Source organism: Eublepharis macularius, chromosome 2, assembly GCF_028583425.1.
Source record: "Eublepharis macularius isolate TG4126 chromosome 2, MPM_Emac_v1.0, whole genome shotgun sequence".
In the NCBI taxonomy this organism is placed as follows: domain Eukaryota; kingdom Metazoa; phylum Chordata; class Lepidosauria; order Squamata; family Eublepharidae; genus Eublepharis; species Eublepharis macularius.
Window position 1 is genome coordinate 224,341,664 of NC_072791.1, and position 16,344 is coordinate 224,358,007.

The 16,344-nt window shown below is 44.2% G+C and overlaps 1 protein-coding gene across 2 annotated transcripts in view; it reads right to left on the reverse strand.

Annotated features, from left to right (window-relative positions):
- The window catches only part of PMS1 (PMS1 homolog 1, mismatch repair system component), an 85,514-nt gene that overhangs the window by 67,655 nt on the left and 1,515 nt on the right, over positions 1 to 16,344 (reverse strand). For both annotated transcript variants that reach the window (XM_054972514.1, XM_054972513.1), the window contains exons 2-3: positions 8,676 to 8,821; positions 1,716 to 1,898 (exon numbers count right to left, since the gene is read on the reverse strand). In XM_054972514.1, the coding sequence (XP_054828489.1) occupies positions 1,716 to 1,898; positions 8,676 to 8,807 (315 nt within the window). In that variant the 5' untranslated portion in view covers positions 8,808 to 8,821. The remainder of the gene's footprint in view (positions 1 to 1,715; positions 1,899 to 8,675; positions 8,822 to 16,344) is intronic.

The following is a 16,344-nucleotide window of genomic DNA, read 5'->3' on the forward strand; positions in this document are numbered from 1 at the left end:
GGTTAATCTTACACATATTTCAAATCTGTCACTGATTCCTTCTGTATATTCATAATTACATAAAACAGTATTTGTAGTATATTATGGATCTAAGACCAGATGTACTCTTTCACAGTCTAAGATAATGACAAGCTTGAAGTAAAGATGAAATGAAGGAGAGAGTTATGTAAGTCAACCTGGGCTCCTTAGGGGAAAAATGCAACAAAATGTAAGACACGATATTTAGGATTTATGCTGCTTGTAAGTAATTAAAAAAATATATTTTATTTTATTTTATGCTGGAAATGTAAAAAGCATGAAGGATCGTTGTACCACATGTGGTGGACTTGTGAGGTAGCTAGGCGGTACTGGGGGGAAATAATAAGAGTGATAAGTGAGATTTTACAATTTCAAGTTAATAAGAACCCAGAACTCCTGCTACTGAACTTGGGAATGGAGGATATTCCGGCACAATACAGGACATTGTTATTTTACATGACAGCAGCGGCTAGACTGTTGTATGCGCAAAAGTGGAAAGTACAAGAAGTGCCAACTATCGAGGACTGGATTTACAAATTGCTGTACATGGCGGAAATGAACAAAATGACAAGGAAACTGAGAGACCTTGATCCAGGACAGTTCAACATGGATTGGGAAAAGTTGAAGCAATATTTGGTGAAAAAATGGGAGGTGGGAGGAGAACTGTGGCAGAACTGTGGCAGTTCGAAAATTACTGAAGTACAACAAAAGAAGAGGGAAGTGACTTTACCGAGGGGAGGAGAGTTAAATGAGAAATTCTAAGCAAATATTTTATTTGACTACTATACATAGTACTAAGTAATAGAGGTGTTACTATAAGAATTATAAGGATAGAAATTAACTAATTTTATTTCTGGCAGATAATTGTATAATGGAGAAATTATATAACTAAGATAGAATGAATATAAGATAGAAGGAAGTAAAGAGCAACTTATAGAGTATGAGTTAAACTGATTGACTTACAGTGAATGTATACAATGCTTATAGAAGTACTTAAAGTTATGCAGAATAAGGGACAAATTGTTTACCCCATATTGATGAGACAAGAATGAAATAAGATAGAATATGGAGTACAAAAGTAGACAAATGACTGTTATTATTAAAGAATATATGCCAGGAATGTAACATTTAGTCGATAAGTTAAGTGGGAAAGGGAATAGAGATAGCACTGTGTTATAATAGAAGCTTAGAAGAGAGTGAAAGTATATGTTTAATAGAATAAAATAAGTTTGAAATGAGTAGGGGGGAAAAACGGATAAGGGGTTGGAAAACTGTTGGAAGTCAACAAAAGGGGGGGGGAAAGGGAGGGGGTTAGAACTGGAATATTTAAAGGAAATTGATTGTAATAGATATTATAGAGATTTCTAATCCAATAAAAATTAAAAAAAACATTTATACAGCAACCACAGAAAGATACTTAACGGTTGATTTGCTATGCGAATTAAAGACTTAGCAACAAACATAGCCACAAATACAAAGTTTTGTACCATGCAGAGTTACGTGATACTTTCAATCTATTCTTTGAGAACATGGTAAATAAGTGGCACTGCAGAATAAGCGAACAAGTGAAAATAGAGATTCCATTCATTATGTACAACTACTATTCCAGACAAGATTGCTGATGGCTGTATACAAACGTCAAAAGCATTTGCAGCTTTATTTTACAGACACACAAAAGCCTGAAGTTAAGATCTTACTTCAGATACGCAACAAATTGAACCTAAGGCTTCACCGCGAAAACCGTATGTTGTCAAGTGTTCAAGGTCCTCAGAAGAGCTTATTTTTGATGTATAGTGTTTCATTGCCATGACTGGAACGTCAGCCGCTTTGGTCCCGTCGCCGTTGTCTCGCACCTCAATCTTATCAAAGCCGTAATTTTCCTGTTGATAAAAAAGATACTATCCATCACAGAAACATCATGTTTTGTATTTTCAGCGGAAAATTTTCAATTTCTAAAGAATCATGGTTTCATAAAAAGTATGAAGTATTAATGAATGCTATCAACAGTACAATATTAGGCACACTTGCCAGGTTCCAAGTTGTAATTAATGTTTTCGAAGAGATTATCCCTAGAAATTGTGGGGGAAAGTACATGTATTTTTACTGATTTGTAATGTGCATGTATGTCATAGAGATGTATTAATCAATTTTTAAAAAATCAAGTTATGAATGCACCCGATTGACTGTGCAGATCAAATCAAAACCAAAGCTAAACTTTTCATTTATAAGTCCTGACACATGACGGGAAGAGATTCTGTAAATTTTTAGAATACACCTTGCAATTGTCAGCTTTAACAACTGTGCTGGCAGAATGATACACAGTTTTATCTCATGCTTTTAAAAATTTATATTTTGCTGGAAATTTACAATTAATATACAACACGACTGTAATGTTTTGCATCCAAATAGTATGGATTTTACTTCTGCTTATTAATGTGGGTTTTTAAAATATTTGTTGCTGAGGGTTTAAATGCAGGCCTCTGAGGAAAGAAGGGCGATATGAACTGCCGTTTTTAATTAGTGCTAGGGAAAAGGTTTTGAGCCTGTCTTTGGGTGCCTCAGAGACAGGTTATTCCGACTAAATCAAGAAAACTGTGAAAGCCTGAAAGGGGTTTTATTCCAAGTCAGGCAAATAAACTGTGTATATCTGAGTGAGAGATTAATCTATCTAGGTAATGTTTAAAATTGTTTTTAAATCCATCTAGGTCAGGCAAACTGTGTGGAAGGGGTTGAGTGAATTTGTGTGGATATGAAGCAAGATTGCCAGGTCCCCTTACCATCCCAGTGGGAGGGGGACCCAGGACTCACTTCCTGGAGTTCCTCATGTGTTCACGGGCTTTGCGCAGGACCAGTTTTTAAGAACTGGCCCAGCACGAAGCCCAGTATTCTCTGGGCCTGCACGATGACATCATTCTGGGGAGTGACATCACTATGTCGGGAGAGCACCCCGGGAGGCCTGTTCCTGCACCTTTTCTCCTGCTGGCCAGGTGAGTAGTGGCAGGGTTGCCAGCTCTGGCTTGGAAATTCTTGGAGATTTGGGGGGGGGGGGGGTGGAGCCTGGGGAGGGCAGGGTTAGGGGAGGGGAGGGGAGGGGGACCAGTGCAGGGGACTTACCAGATTGGGAGCTGCATCTTGCGGGCAATGTCATTATGTCACTGGCAACATGCTGACATCATTCCCTATTCATCCAGAAATGACATCAGCACATCAGTGGAAGATGCTCCGGCATTTGGACAAAATTCTATGATTAAACCATACAGTTTTGCACAAATGCCTGGGCATCTCTGGCATCCCCTGGCAATGTGCTGATGTCACTTCCAGACACACGGGGAGTGATATCAGCACCATCCCCCCCACCCCAATCTGGCCAGCTAAGCAGCGGCAGGAAGGGAATCCCCCACCACCAGCAAGGGCTTGGTAAACCTGGCTGGGATCCACTGAGCCGCAAGCACATGACAAGAGAGTCAGAGTCATGTGACAGGAACACAAGGAGCCAGAAACTTTGGACTGGCTAGTGCCAAAAAGGAACTCTTCCCCCTATTCAGTGACTTTTCTTTGTGGTTGTGATCAGGGCTTTTTTTCAGGGGGAACGCGGGGGAACGGAGTTCCAGAACCTCTTGAAAATGGTCACATGGCTGGTGGCCCCGCCCCCTGATCTCCAGACAGAGAGGAGTTTAGATTGCTCTCTGCGCCACTGAGCGGCACGGAGGGCAATCTGAACTCCCCTCTGTCTGGAGATCAGGGGGCGGGGCCACCAGCCATGTGACCATTTTCTCTGAGGGCAACCCACTGAGTTCCACCACCTCTTTTCCCAGAAAAAAAGCCCTGCTTAATTCTATATGTTTCTATTTGAATGTTAGCCTTTTAATGAGCTAAGATGTTAATGGAAGCCTGTGTGGTGTAGTGGTTAGAGTGTTGGACTAGGATCTCTGAGATCCAGGTTTGAATCCCTGTTTCGCCATAGAGGCTTGCTGGGTGATCTTGGACCAGTCACCCACTCTCAGCCTAATCTACCTCACAGGTATCTGAAGAAGTGAGCTGTGACTCACGAAAGCTCATACCCTACCACAAATCTTGTTAGTCTTCTAGGTGCTACTGGACTCTTGCTCTTTTCTCCTGCTACAGAAAGGCTAACATGGCTACCCTTCTTGATCTCACTCACAAGGTTGTTCTGTTAATAAAACGGAGACAAAGGTGAGATGCTTTGGTGCCCGCTGGGGATAAAGGCAAAATGAAGGGGGTGGGGCCACCGCCCATGTGACCATTTTCTCTGAGGGCAATCCATGGAGTTCCACCACCTCTTTCCCCAGAAAAAAAAGCCCTGGTTGTGATGCTTCTCTCAGCACACATGCAAAGGAAGGCAGGGGTCACAGCACCTCTGCTCTCTGTCACGTGCCTTTGCAGCAGGTCCTTTCAAGAAGCAACTGCAAAATGGCATCTCTACAGGGGTTTGCAGTCTACTAGGTGAGCTCTCCGATCCACCTGAAGGTCATGACCCTTGTATCATCCTCACCCTCTTTTGCTGGGAAGACACTGGAATTTTTATTCAAGGCAAGGAATGTTCAGAGCATATACACAGTGACCAAAACTTAAAAGACTTAAAATATATATAATCCTCTAATGATTGAAATCACAGAACCAGCTCAACAAAGGCCTCTCAGTAACTGACATCATTCTGGAATGTGGTTTTGGGGGGAGGGGGGGATATTAAACGGTCCTCGTTAAAATACAAACAATTTTCAAACAACACCCAAAGGAAACAATGGACTTCATTTTACATCCTCAAGGACAATAACTGTTCCATACAAAGGTTCATAAGCACACTTCAGAATGAAATACCATCTTAATAGATAGCTCTGTAATTAACATTTTTATGATCTTGGATCACAAACATACGTGTCAAAATTAAAACAGGAATGGCCAAGGGTATCCATATAAAAGCAGAGCCACTTCTTTGCTGAAGTTCAACTTTGCTTGATGTCAGGTAAGTTTAAAGATGTTAACAATGATTCATAGATAATGATTTGGTAATATCTGGATTTATGGATTAAGAATCATGAAAAATAGGAAAAAAGAGGGCTCTTATGTTTAACATAGAATGAGGCTTTGAAAATAATATATATTTGTTGCGGAGAAAATAGGAATGCAACTTGTAGTTTAGGGCTTTTTTCCCTCTCTCTTTTTCCTATCTTTTTACATTGTATTTTCTTTTTATTATTGTTAGTTGCTTGTCCTGTTTGTTTTTTCATGTTTATATGTACCGTTAATACAGTTTTTTAAGATTGTTTTTTCTTGTCTTTTATGTTTACTGTTTATTGTTTAAATAAAAAATGTATAACTGAACAATGATTCACATGGTATCCTTATGGCTCTAAGTTCAGCTGCACACGGCAGCCTTATATACATTCAGAGTTCATTCAGGATGAATGGGTGATGACAGGCCTGAACTCAGGACACATTAAAGTAGTGGTTCTCAACCTTTTGTATTTTACATCCCACCAACGATTCTGTCAAAGAACCTGCATCCCACCATGATAGAAGCAAGCCCACTGTGACGGATAGTGCATTTTTAAAAAAAGCCTGAAAGGGCTGTGCACACAGATGCTGGACTGTTAATCCCTCACAGATACAGACAGCTTTGAGTGACAGGCTACTCCAGGGCATCTGACTGGGTAGCATGAGCTGGAAAGAGGAGGGTGTTTTCAGTCCTAGCTGAGAGTGATTGAGTGTGAAGAGTTGGGAGATGGAGAGCTAATAGAGAGCAGTTTTAACACTGGCAGGGGAACTGGAGAAAGTTGGCAAGGAGGTTTGGGAAGTAGGTGCAGACTCCCATTTGGGCCAAAGAAAGGGGATTGATATTCTAAGGAGAGGAGACTTTCTCTACTCAGTTAAACAGGGAGATAGCACTGGAGAGTGGAGAGAGTGGTCGGGTGTGGTTGGCAACTGTCTACGGAGACTTTCAGATTCAGTTAACAACTAAAGGAAAGCATGGTGTGTGAAGAGAAGGGGACTGGGGTACTAGAAAGTGGGTACCAGCATTCCTAACTCCAGAAGAGAAAGAGAATGCTAAAAGAAAGTATACTAGAGTCCTTGGGGAAATACAAGGGAACCAACGCCTTAAAACAGAAGCCTTTAAATATCTGTGAAGAGCATAAGAACTGATGTCTGTGCATGTTCTGATTTTACCTCAGAGATTTCTACGTTGAATTACCTCAGAAATGTTCAACCCCTGAGTTTCACCTGACCTTTCTTCTCTAAAGTAAATAAATAAGTTAGGTGTTTGGGGGAATTTTAAAAATGCCTCTGGTGCTATTTCTGCTGTATAAGGATGAGGGAACGTCATGCCCGCTTTTTTCCAGGAAGGGAATTTATCTGTTTACAGGCATCGTTACTACTACTGGCAAGCCAAAGGTCACAGATAGATAATCCCTGGCAGGTGGGCTCAGCAGGAGATGATATACCAATACCACCATTCGCAGATAGACTTGGGGATGGAGGGACACTGAACTCCTACAGTGAATCCTAAACAGAGTTTCTCCAGTCTTCACCTATTGATTTCAATGGCCTTAGACTGGAGTAACTCTGCTTAGGATTTCACTGTTAGTAACTGTTATGAAAACCCTGCATCCCACCAAGATTTTTTTTCTGCATCCCACTGGTGATTACCCATACCACCAGTTGAGAACCACTATATTAAAGTATCAAAACAACAATGTCATGCTAGCGCTGTTACGACCCTTTCTTTCTCTTAGGTAGATTTGGTCTTTAAGCTTTTTATTCTTGCCCCTCTCGGCAGATTGCTGCCAATAGGAATTAAATTCCAGAATAACTTAAATTTCTCCTTTTAGTAACGTGCCAAGGGTTAGGCTTTTTCGTGGTACTATGTGGCCCTGAGGAAAGGAATGGGATATAGGAATGACAGATACTCTGGGATGTAAAAAACAGATAAAGTAAACTTTTATTTTTATAAGAAGCGTATTGGTTTCATATTATTTCTAAAACTTGATGGTTTCAAAAGAGTAGTTCTCAATTCTTAAAGTTACTTTACTTAAACCCAGTCACACAGATCTTTTCTCAGGCGCACACACAGTTTGCCTGTTTTTCCCTGACTGAATGTTCTTTCACAGACACACAGTTCAGGCTTCCAGACAGGTTATATTTCTCACAAATAACATAAATAAGCTCAGGTTGCACACAGCTGTCCGGGGTCTGAGTCCCAGCCCCCAGACTTGCCAGGAGGCAGCAGTGGGAGGCAACCGGGAGACAGCGGCCCTGCCAGCCCAGCCAGCAACCAAGTCCAGAACCTGCCTACAACAGGGGGGAGGGGCAAAAGGCCAAAGCCTCAGAGGGCTGGAGGGAGCAGGGAGAGGCCAGCTAGTCCCACCCTCCAGGGGGAAGAGAGGGGGCTAAGCAGGCTAGAGGAAAAGGGCCAAGGCAGGGGGGATAGGGACCCAGCAACAGCCCAAACAGAGCCCTTACCTTCCAAGGAGGAGAAGCAGCCACTACAGCCCAGAGCCACACCCCGGCTAGAGGCCAGCAGCCTGGCTCAGGAGTGGCTAGGAGCCAAGCCCCTCCAGGTGGAGCTGCCACAGGCATTCTGGGGGAGGAGATGGGCAGCCCCGCCCAGCAGCAATGAGCAGGCAGCCCAGAAGCTGGCCAGGGCAGCTCCTCGCGAGCAAGGCCAAGGAGGCCTCAGCTGGGGATGGCTTGCATTCAACCCCACCCTGCCAGCAAGGCAAGGAAGCCTAGAAGGGATTAGTGATAGGAGGGAAATACCTGAGGGGAGGCACAGCTGGGCCCAGTCAGGAGAGGGCACAAGCCTAGAAGGAGGGCGGGGCAGGGAAAGGAAGCCCTATATAAGGTGGCTAGGAAGAGCTCTGAGGTGGTGGGTGTGAGTGAGGAGTGATGATGTGGAGTGAGAGCAGTAGGATGCAAGAGTGGAGGCTTGGAGGAGAGTTCTGGAAGGAGGAGATGAAGGAGGATGCAGAGGGTAAGCAGGCCAGGTTGAGCAGGCCAGCGAGTGGACTGAGAGGGAGTCTGGGTGATGTATACCGCCCCTCCTTGCATCCCTGGTGCCCCTCTGATGTCAGGGCTGGCCCAGCCGGCGCCCTGCCCAGCGGCAGCAGAGACAAGCCCTGACAACAGCTTGCCTGTTTTTGATATTAATTTCCCTCTCAATTACAAGTAAGACTTTTTCTCAGGCGCATGCACAGTTTGCCTGTTTATCCCTGACTGAATGTTCTTTCACAAACACACAGTTCAGGTTTCCACACAGGTTATATTTCTCTCAGAACTGCTTAAAAATACTCAGGCTGCACACAGCTTGCCTGCTAAAACCAGACTCAATATTTTCCTCATAAATACTTAAACATGCTAAGGCTGCTCCCAGCTCACCTCTCTTGTCCTGACTGAATCTTTTCTCTCCACTCTCAGTCTAAAACTGCATTCGCTCTGCCCACACTCTCATTCATCCGCCATTCATCTCACTCGCTCATCCCTCTCTTTCACCCCCATTGTTCACCTATACCACACCAAGCATTTAAAGACACATACACACATTTACTTAAAATCATTATAAGCACCCTCATACCATACAAAGAAATGGCATTTTATCCACATTCTTATTCTCATTTGATTTTCAGTGCAACACAGCTTACCAATTTGACCTCCACACTTGTTGCGTTGGCATCCAAGGAGTTTTCCATCAGCTCTTTAACCACGCTGACGACCGACGTGATCACCTGTGAGCTGGAAAGAATTCGGACCGTGTCTGCTGGCAACTGCTTCATTTCAAGGAGCTGGTCTGAACAGGAAAAAAATAATTTTGTAAATTGATGCTGGTTGGGAAGGCAGAGATCTGGAAAGACGTTGTGCTCTCCGATGTCGATGGGGTCCAGTTGACTCTTGAAGACTTGGTTAAGAGCCTGGGGGTTATACTGGATTCAATGCTGCTGCTAGATAAGCAAGTTAATGCTGTCACAAGAAACACCTTCCGCAAACTCAGTCTAGTTCGAAAGATGGCCCCCGAACTTGACACATCAGACCTGTCCGCCTGGATCTACAATATGGTAACACTGAGACTTGACTACTGCAATGCACTCTACATAGGACTCCCTTCAAAGTTAACTCGGAGACTCCATTTGGTGCAGAATGCTGCAGCTTGGTTATTATTGGGAGCTAGGCGGAGCATGCATATTCTTCCCATTCAGCAGTCACTCATTGGCTGCCCATCAGTTACTGGGCTCAATACAATGTTTTGACTATCAAATACAAAACCCTTCATGGCCCTGGACCCTCATCTCTGAGAGAGCGCCTCTCACCCTACAGCAGTTTCACCCATCCGAACAGGGCTTCCTGCAGGTGCCACCCTGCAAAATGGCAAAAACAACAGCTGCCCATACATGTGCATCCTCTATTGTGGCCCCACCTTATGGAACGACCTGCCTGATGTGGTCAGGGAAGGTCCCTCTCTGCAAGCTTTCCATAAACTGTGCAAAACTAAATTATTTCGGAGGGCTTTCTTGCACAGATAATAGGGTGTTGTAAGGAAATGGTTCAAAGAGATGCTTCGATAAAAGGACAGGAACTATAGACTATACTACTACGCACCGTCTGTTACTGTTGTTTTATTATGTCATGTTCAAAATGCTTAGGTATTGCTTCAACGCTGTATCAAATTTCAGCTTGTTTTCAAAGTCTTCTGCCATCTACACCCTATTGTACTGTTTACTGAAGTCCCAGCTGTTGATCATACTGAATTACTGTGCAATCTGCCTCGAGACTCCGTGAGAAAGGTAGACTATAAATAACCAATATTTATCAGATCAGGCTGCAAAAAGCAAAAAATGCTGCATTGGCTAGTTAGGGCTAATAAAGTCCATTAGTTATTTGACAGTGTTTTGGGGGAGATGCTGGTACTCATAAATATGGTTGCACCAATTTTGACCAATTCCTCCATCAGTACGTGGAAAAGCCCTCCCTCCCAAAAGGGGACAGCACTCAATACGGGCGAGTACCACCGCAAAAAAGCTCTGGTTGTTGGCAATCTGCTTCCGAATTGTGTTGTTTAGTAATCAAAACTATGTCTCTAAATAACAGTACTGAAACAAAATACCAGGGTAAAAACCCCTTGGGGGAAATTTCCAAATATCTCATTCTGTATTTTAACGTTGATTTTGCAACATGATTAATAGAAAATGATGTTTCCTGACAGGATAAATGGATGAAGCAGATGGGTGCAGAGCTAATACTCAGTAAATAAAATTAAATGTCTACAACCAGACATTTTCAGGTTCCAAATGATAGACTGCCTGATACAGCCGGCCAAGAAGCAAATTCTCGGCCGTCTGTTTCTGCAAATAGTATTTTTAAACAAAAACAAGATTTTTAAAAAATGGATTGTTAGAAAAAATCAACTGTAGTAGTTAACTACCTCCATTTAAAAAAAATAACCTGGTTCAAAACAGCCTGATGTTATTTGAAAGGTTGTTACTTATAGGCAAAACTCTAAAAATTTAGAACATGCTAGTTGTATTCTGGGGTATATTTTTACCCCAAACGAATGCATAAAGGGGTAGAAAAATGTTCCATGATGAAGAAACAACTATCTGTGGAGGCAGAAGACTTCTTAAAAAAGTACTCAAACACCCAGGCAGCCTGAAAACATCCTTGACTGCATCAGTATCAATAATTAATGACATTAAACTTGTCAATTTTGTTGTTGATCTGGGGTATTTTTCTACCTCAAGAATATCTCTCAGTGGTCAGGTAGATGCCCCTCAAATATTCATGAGGAGTTTTCTGGGGGGAAACTCGCATGATTTTTTTTACCCCAAACACTTTTAATGAACTGGGTCTTTTTTTAAAAAAACACATCCAAAAGGCAAAATCAGTATATTTCTGGGTTGTTTTGTTCTCTAGGCTCTTTTTTATTTACTGAACAAAAACACAAGTAGCTATACTTTGGGGATATTGTTTACTAACACCCAGGTGATAACGTCCTAAGAGGACAAAGTTGCACAACTTCTTCTCTACACACTCTGCCAAAATAAGGGCATTTGGGAGTAGGAGTTTACCCTACGGCAGGGATCTCTCAAAATTTAACCCATTATCCTCTCTCGAACCACGTCCACAATCTACAGAAGTTACCAACTAACCCTGAAGTATACTGCTCCCCTATACGAACTGGCAATTATTTTTAAAACTCATGGGAATTTCAGAAGTAGTTTGCGATGTGGTAGATGTCAAAAGACCCCACGGATATGTATAAACTCTTGCTTGCGCATAAATTAGCTCCGTGGAATGCAAAAAATTCCATTGACTTGTGCAGTGGAAAAAGGTACAATTAATGACAAGAGAGTCTCCACCTTAGAGCATTATATTCACAGAACTGGTAGAGTATACTCAACCGCAGTGATCCTCACTCAGTGGCTTGGGAGCCACATGTGGCTCTCTGGCATGCTGGCTGTGGCTGCTTTGAGCACCGTTCTCATGGCACCCACCCACCCCATATTCCAGGAAAGTGGACACAGCTTCTTTAGAAACAGGTATAATTTCATCATTAGTATGAACCCATGATAAAACAATCACCTTTATTTTTGAAACACCACACAACTTCTCCATGACGATTACATCATGGAGAAGGTGATTAAGGTGAAGATACACCTTGTATGATGAGTTCTGGCAACAAATCTAGTTGAATTTTCCGTATTTGTGCAGAGTTCTCTGCAAAGGAACCTGTTAATGCCAACACAATCCAACACAGACAGCAAGAGTTCGATCACTAATTCTCACTTAAAGCTGCAGTTCTGTAACCAACAGAGGCAGCTCTAGAGGCAAGCTGTCTTACATCCAAACTGTTATTAAAATCACAAGATTGTACTTTCGTTCCGTAGACCTGCTCTGAATTCTCTTCACAAACTCCCATCAATCCATCAGAGTCACACCTGAGTTTATGAAACATTAACCAAGAGAGAGGCGTCACGTTACAGCCTGCCCTGTTGTCCTAGCTAAAACTGGCACCTAGGTAGTACTCTTTGTCCCTCGGTACACAAGCCAGTGTTCTCACCTCCAACCTGGCAAATGCCACCCTGGGAATCACATGCAACCCAGTCCGATGCCGAGCTTGTGTCCTGTTTGTTACCCCAGTGCTTGAAGGACTGGTTTCCATGCTTTGGTGCAATTCAGGTTTGTTAATCACAGGTTGAGTAGACAGTAATAATAATAATGACATTTGATTTATATACCGCCCTTCAGGACGACTTAAAACCCTCTCAAAACAGTTGACAAAGTATGTTGTTATTATCCCCACAACAAACACCCTGTGAGGTGGGTGGGGCAGAAAGAGCTCCAAGAGAGTTGTGGCTGACCCAAGGTCACCCAGCTGGCTTCAAGTGGAGGAGTGGGGAATCAAACTAGGTTCTCCAGATTAGAGTCCCCCGCTCTTAACCACTACACCAAACTGGCTCTGAGTACTAACCTTGATGGATTAGTGATTTGCTTGCTTGATTTGATTTATTAAATGTATAATCGGTCCTCCCCACAAACGGACTCAGTCAGGAAAGATAACATCAATAGTAAATTTATAATAAAATTTGAATTAAAATCAAAATTTGACAGTTCAATAATAACAACTCTAAAACAGCTCTAGATGACAGCCTACATTTCCAACCCCCAACTAGACATTCTGTAAGGTGGGTGATGGAGGAGCAGCAATGATCCAACTGGTAGAAAAAAATCAGGGTGGGGATTGCAACCCCCCCCCCAATAGAAGACCAGTGGGAAGGCTCGCACCCAGCCTCAACCATATGCCTGCCGGAACATCTCTGTCTTACAAGCAGGGCTTTTTTTCAGCAGGAACGCGGTGGAATGGAGTTCCAGCACCTCTTGAAAATGGTCACACGGCCGGTGGCCCTGCCCCCTGATCTCCAGAGGGGAGTTTAGATTGCCCTCCACGCCACCGAGCAGTGTGGAGGGCAATCTAAACCCCCCTCTATCTGGAGATCAGGGGGCGGGGCCACTGGCCATGTGACCATTTTTACCGAGGGTGATTTAAACTTTAAAAAACTTCCCCCTTGTTCCAGGTGACCCAAAGTGACATTATTGTGCGGTCTTGAGTTCCACCACCTCTTTTCCCAGAAAAAAAAAACCCTGCTTGCAAGCCTGGCGAAAAGATAATAGATCTTTCTGGGCTTGGGTTTCTGCAGACAGAGAGTTCCACCAGGCTGGTGCCAGGACCGAGAAGGCCCTGGCTCTGGTTGAGGCTTGGCAAGCCCCCCTGGGGCCAGGGACCACCAGCAGTTTTTTATCAGCTGATTGGAGCACCCTCCAGGGCACATAATGAGGAAAGAGCCTTTGCTTGACATGCAGAAGGCTCCAGGTTCCAATTCCCAGCGTCTCCAGTTAAAAAGAGGAATAGGTATTAAGTGATGTGAAAAACCTCTGCCTGGAGAGCTGCTGCCGTCTTGAGTAGACAATACTGGCCTTGATGGGCCAATGGTCTGATTCGGAGTAAGGCAGCTTCATGGGTCCACATTGCCGAGATTTTTAGGGAAGGCCTCAGGTATTGCACAGCACAGTTTTTATTCCTGGCGCTTGTGTGTTACAGAGGGCCCTGTCCAGTCAGCCATTCATCTGGCATTTGAAGTCATAACTGATGGTATTGTGGCAAAACCTTGCAGGAGTGGATCCAAACCCAAGTATCGCAGACAGGATGCAGACCGCCACTCGTCGCTTTCCTTGGAACTTCTTCCCCATCTCATCTTTGCCTACTGGCACTTGTGACCCAACACCCTAACGTTGTATAGGACTACAGATTACAAGCTGTAAGTGAAGACTGGCCCTCTTGGCGGGCACAAAGCCACGTAGAAACCAACGTATTAACTCAGAAGCAAGGAAGTTCAACGGGGCTTATGACACAGAGCAGAATGCTCTGCAGTTGTACAGCCCAATCCCATTCAGAGCCAGGATTTCAACAGGCTTGGGCGCACCTAAATGTATACAGCGTCTGGCAAAGAGAGACAACCACACCCAGCTTAGGCCCAGTTCACATGATACAAAGGCCTTGCAGCTGCCAGAACCGCAGTGGAAGTTCTGTGCCTTCCAGATGCGCACATTTTGATTCTGGTTATGATTGTAGTCTGCAAGCAGAAGCGGATTCAGGCTCCTCTCTAGAACCATTTATGCACCCCGGATAAGTCCAGGGGAACTACTGCCCACAGCAATCCAGGGCCATTTTGGGATGAAAATGGTGGCAGCGTTGGGGGGGGGGCAATCTACCTGCATGCCCGTAGACCCAAGCTAGGCATGAGGAGCTTTAAAGAGTTGTGTTCAGGTTTCCTAAACCCAACTCAGGTGCCCACAGCCACACAGCAGCTGCAGGGAACAGCAGTTAAAAATAAAGGAGAACCCAAATGGGCTTGGAACGCTGCCATGGGGAGGGGAGGAAGGGCTCCTGTCTCCCCCTCCAGCTGGTTTCCACACTAAAGCAACACTGGGGGGTAGTTACTTGCTCTGTTTTTTGCTGCTCCATGTGCACAGCATACTCACCCAAGTGCTATCTTGGCATGGGGAAAAGGCTAAGAGGGGAGCAGGAGTCCTCTCTCCCCTCACTCCCGAGTGGAATTCTGAGATCCAACGGGATCATAATTATATTTAAACAGCCATTCCCCACAGCTGCTGTGCAGCTGCAAAGAACTCCAAGTTGGGTCCAGCCCAACTCTCTAAAAAACCACACATCTAGTTTGGCCAACAGCCTTGATCAAAATGAAGCCTGCAAATGTCCAGGAGGCACAAACCTCTCACTGTGCGTCAGCATGGTGTCGTGATTCGAACACTGGACTAGGAGGTGGAAGACCCAAGCTCAAATCCCTGCCCTGCCATGGAAGCTCAGTAGGTGACCACAGTTAGCTTAACCAACCTCACAGGATTGTTGTGGGCATAAAAGGGAGAAGGGGAGAACGTTGTAAGCTACTTGGGGTGCCCACTGGAGAGAAAGGCAAGGGTACGAAACAAATAACCAACTATTAAAATACAAAGTCCTTGTCGTGTCCACAAAGATTTTCTACCATGTGAATCTGCACATGGCCACTGCGTGCAATTAAGCAGTGTTGAGACAGTACAGTGCAATTTAGAAGAGTTTAAGCAGAAGAAAGCACAACTGAGTTCAGTGGGCCTTAGTCATAAGTAAACATGCTTAAACTTGTTGGATAGAAAGAAAAGTTTGATACCACTCATTATTAATCATTAGGAGTCTAATGGCACTTTGAAGACTAACAATTGATTATTCTAGCATGCATGCCTGTGGTCCACAGTCCATTTTGATGGGGGCATGATGCATGCCCTCACTAGAGAGACGTGGTGATATGAAAAGAGATGTTTTGCTTTTTGCAACACTTTAAGGTCATGCATATGCCTACCTATCAAGGTCCTTCAACATCAGTGGCCTTCCCCACTGGGACCCACTTAGCAATGGTATTTACTAAGCTGCCGTCACATGACAGACAATTGTGTGACATCAGAACAAGAAGACAGGAAAAGGCGGCACCAAAGTTACGGCCGTGCCAAGACCAGGGGCAACAAACCAAAATGAGGAAGAGATGGGAGGACCGGATCCGAGCTATGGCAAAATCCTCTCCACCAATGAGCGGTCTCGCCTTACCGGACTACTGTCTCCTCTCAGCAGAAGATCCTTCCCAAGATCAATGTGATGTGTTGGACTTGTGTCTGCCACAAAGCTCTCTGGGTGACCATGGACCTCTCACCCTCTTGCTCAGCCTAAGCCACCTCAGCTCCTTGGGAAAAGGACAAGTTAAACATTTATTAAGTGAGTCAGAAAAAAACAGCAGCCCGATAGGAGCATGCCACTCCAGGAGGAGCTCTGTGACCTGGAACTGGCAACTAGGGCAGAAGAGATGTCACGCCATGTCCTCCTAGGGAAATGATTTTCAGTGGTCTGAAGATCGTGAGAACTCCAGGCCGCACACGGAGGCTGGCAGTGGCAACTTTGGTCCCCCAACCCATAGGTGGAAGACCACTGGAAGCCAATAACGGGGAGCTGTTTTCCTCCCATCTTTGGGATGCTGCTTGTAAACACCATGCTGCTGTATTTGATGTTAAACAAATATATGGCCAAAGCGTATGCTAGGGGTTTCAAAAACTTGATAACCTTTAAAGTACTGCAAAAGAAATGTTTCGAGGTTTTGCCGCAAAAGACTAATAAAATCTGGTGGCCTTTCTGGGAATATTATCTCTAACGTTTGCTAATTCTATTGCTGCATGAGTTCTGCAGGCAAGAGCCCTCCAAAATCGTAAGAGGCCCAATAGCCC